The 3,271-nt window shown below is 38.5% G+C and overlaps 1 protein-coding gene across 1 annotated transcript; it reads left to right on the top strand.

The window, feature by feature from the left end:
* Nucleotides 1-436: 436 nt before the first annotated feature.
* On the top strand, nucleotides 437-1,219 carry LOC149253508 (uncharacterized). Its single transcript, XM_089454515.1, has 4 exons — nucleotides 437-444; nucleotides 671-753; nucleotides 886-952; nucleotides 1,048-1,219. Exons 1-4 carry the CDS (start codon nucleotides 437-439, stop codon nucleotides 1,217-1,219), a joined length of 330 nt encoding a protein of 109 aa, XP_089310641.1.
* Nucleotides 1,220-3,271: the final 2,052 nt, after the last annotated feature.

Raw genomic sequence — 3,271 nt, 5'->3', positions numbered from 1 at the left:
TGTTGAATGTCTCAATATATTCCTGGTTACACAAAAAACATGATTAATGACATTGTACTGTATACATGTATAAGATAATTGTTCTTTCTGTTCCCATTGCTGTTCCAGAGGTCTCAGTTTTGGAACTTGGGCTCTGATACCACATTGTCACACTCCCTTCTATAAACCAAAATTACAGCCATAAAAAAAAAATTTATGATATGGTTAACTTTACACTTGCAATCTTATATTTAATATTCACTTATCGTATAATCCATCTACCACATGATCACATAAGGGTTGGTGTAAGTTGTAATGGTTTATGGTTCAATACTTTGACACCACGGATATACATAAGGTGTTTAAAGCTCAAACTATACGTGCTGCAAATCCTTTATTAATGATATATATATTGGCACTTGTGAGTTGACGGCATTCAATTGGTGTTTACTGCCAAATGGCAGAGTAAGCACGCCAGCTCACTGCTACCGTAGCCAAATGGCCCCTCATCACGTGAAGGCCATGTGGTCTAAGAGGGTTGACCAACCCCGGGATTTACGCTCGGCCTCCCGCCCAAAATCGACGATAGGGATCACTCGGCTCCATCGGACGGTCCTGCCTTACTTAGGGTTTGGTCTTGTGTATAAAAGTTCAAGGGTCTCCGTTTATGACTCATTTGTTCACCTACCAGTCATCGACCTCCTCCGCTGAGTTACGCTGCAACTTCCAGGCTCTTTGTTCTGCTCCAGATCGTCACTCCTCTGCCTCCTCCAGGTTTGCCACGCCTCCCTATCTCATTTTACTGCTGGTTATGTCTCATTGTGTCCCGTTTCTGCACTACCATAACTAGTTTATGACTCACTGAATGAATACTAATCAATCAGGGTTTGTTTGAACGTTTGCTAGGTTCCGCCTCATGCCGCAGCTCATTTGCTTCAACCGCTGAAGGGTTTCGGTTCCAAGGCAGTTCCAGGTAAGTCGTTTCCTCCAGGATTTCTATTGTTTGTATTGAGTGCGATTCAGGGTTGTATCATGACTGAGACGGCCCATTCTCCACCTGTGTCTCAGGTTGCTTCTGGACCAAACCTTTATGCAGCTATGCATGGCGGCCTTTCTGGAATGGCCATTCCAGCTGTGCCTAGGTTATGGTCTCGACGCTTATGTTCTATTAACTGTTAAATTCTGTTCAAACTCTGTATTCTGTAGTTTTATCAGATCTAGATCTATTCTATGCTTTTGACATTTACGAACAGATTATACATCTGTATAAATTCAACATCATCCATCGTATTTGAAGATGTGATTGTTTTTGGCCGACCTGGTTTCTAAAGGTCACTGTTTCTGACTGAGCTTTATAATGATAACTCTGTTCTATTTAATGTTCAACTCCGTCACTGGTGAATGGCTTCGGCTTGTTTTTAGTTATAATATTCTCATACTGTTATCGTGCCAGGTAGCGGCTATTCATGGTTTCACAGTATCACATATTATATGTCTGCGGCTGCGATTAAGGGTTTCCTTATCTACTTTATTTTTAAATATATATACGTCTCTGAATTAATTCCGGTTAATACCCGTTCACTTACATTTCCATGCCAAGGGTTAATAAGCTTATAATGAGCTCCTATATACACTGTTGTCTTTTCCTTTGTTCATTTGCATCACAGTTATAATAAGTTCTTGATTACGGTTTTTCTGAGTTAAGAAATCTATAGTTTCCCATTGTATTGTTTTCCATGGCACTGCTCTCGGCTTATTGACTCTACACAGCGAGAGGATAGATTTACATTCATTCCATGAATGTACAGTCTATCCCTTTTCGCACACAGTCTCACCATACGTTACTACATGTACTGTATTCATATGCCTGGTTCACGCTTTTACTTGATTCCTGGTATTTACTTTTCGGCATTATATTTAACTTCTCGATTGTAATATACATTTACTCTTATTTTCATTTCTGTAACTAGGGTTTGATGAATGTATCCCTTTGCATCCGTCTTATCACCTGTCAGTAGTCATTACACACATAACTGGAAAGTAGTTGAAGGTATTAAATTGTTATTCCGTGTATATTATCATATTTTTACAAATACTTGCGAAACTGGTTTGGACACATACGTAAGTTCTTTCTTTAGAGTTCTGTCTCCCTTTATTTACTCTGTTGAGGAAATGTATACCGAACTAGGTTATACTTCTCGGTTTAATGTTTACAAGAGACTTATTTCTGTGTCGGATTACCTAAACCCCCTAGGGTTAACTGCCAACTCGGCTTCCTTTAACTACTCAGGTCTTTACAAGGTAAGACCAATTATCTTCCTGGATAAGCTATCAAAGAAATTGGTCTTTCTGTTAATACAGAATTCCTGTGTAAGTTTGATAGTAGTATTCCACCTGAATGTCTATGTCACAGTTTCATTCTGTCTATTTAATAACAATAATTTTACTCTAAACATCGAACACAGCAACCTTTTAAGTAAAGATATAACTGAGTACTTCAATACCTGAACCTTTCTTAACTAAAGTTAAAGAAGCGTACCTGGTGCTCGATCACAGGGGTGCTTTGTTTTCAGTAGTCACCTGTAGAGTTTTCACTCTTAACCGCCCAACCTTGAGATCCACTACGCTGGATTCTCCCCCCTAGCCGTCTTGCAGGCCTGCAGCCCTCAACAAGACTTAAGCACCACGGTGCTGGGTCATCTGATCACAACCAGACATAACCCGTTTTCTTTCACTCTGCAACTCCTCTCTGGAATCTCTCCTCTGCCTGTTCCCAAACAGCCCAGAGGTTTTCCTTCCCCCCCCTCTTCAGGGTGAGAGGCAGTTGTCTTTCTTTTTCAGTTTCTTAACTGATTAATTTCTTTTAATAGAAAAGCCTCTTTTGGAGGCTGCCAGCATTTCATTCAACACATGTGTAAAATAATTCATTGCATTTTCTTTTAACAAATAATAATGTCTTTTAAAAACAAGTTATCACCCATATTGTTTTTACCACAGCATTTACCGGAAATTACAAGTTACCAGGGTTATTACATCAAGTGATTTTCAAGGTGTTGAACTAATTGATGCATCAAAAAATAGAATTTATAAAATGAAAAATTATATATAGAGAGAGATTCATATTAACCATCATAATGTTTAGAGGTATAGCTTTTTAAAATCTTTCTGGGCTCTTGCTAGCTCCATAGTTAAGATAGATCTATATTGGTTTTAAGAATTGACAAGTACAAAGTAAGAAAGAGTAAAGTGTGTACACTTCCATAAACTTTAATGGTAATAAATTAATAAAAAT

This window comes from Pinus tabuliformis, chromosome 7 (genome assembly GCF_031772625.1).
Source record: "Pinus tabuliformis cultivar Carrire ecotype Pingquan chromosome 7, CPIR1, whole genome shotgun sequence".
Lineage (NCBI taxonomy): Eukaryota > Viridiplantae > Streptophyta > Pinopsida > Pinales > Pinaceae > Pinus > Pinus tabuliformis.
The sequence above is the reverse complement of the archived record's forward strand: the minus strand, read 5'-3'. Positions and strand labels throughout refer to the sequence as shown.

What these genes read in the sequence shown, in the direction of transcription:
- LOC149253508 (XM_089454515.1), top strand. An exon ending in CACTCCTCTGCCTCCTCCAG is followed by an intron (nt 754 to 885) that starts GTTTGCCACGCC and finishes AACGTTTGCTAG; the next exon opens with GTTCCGCCTCATGCCGCAGC. An exon ending in CGGTTCCAAGGCAGTTCCAG is followed by an intron (nt 953 to 1,047) that starts GTAAGTCGTTTC and finishes CCTGTGTCTCAG; the next exon opens with GTTGCTTCTGGACCAAACCT.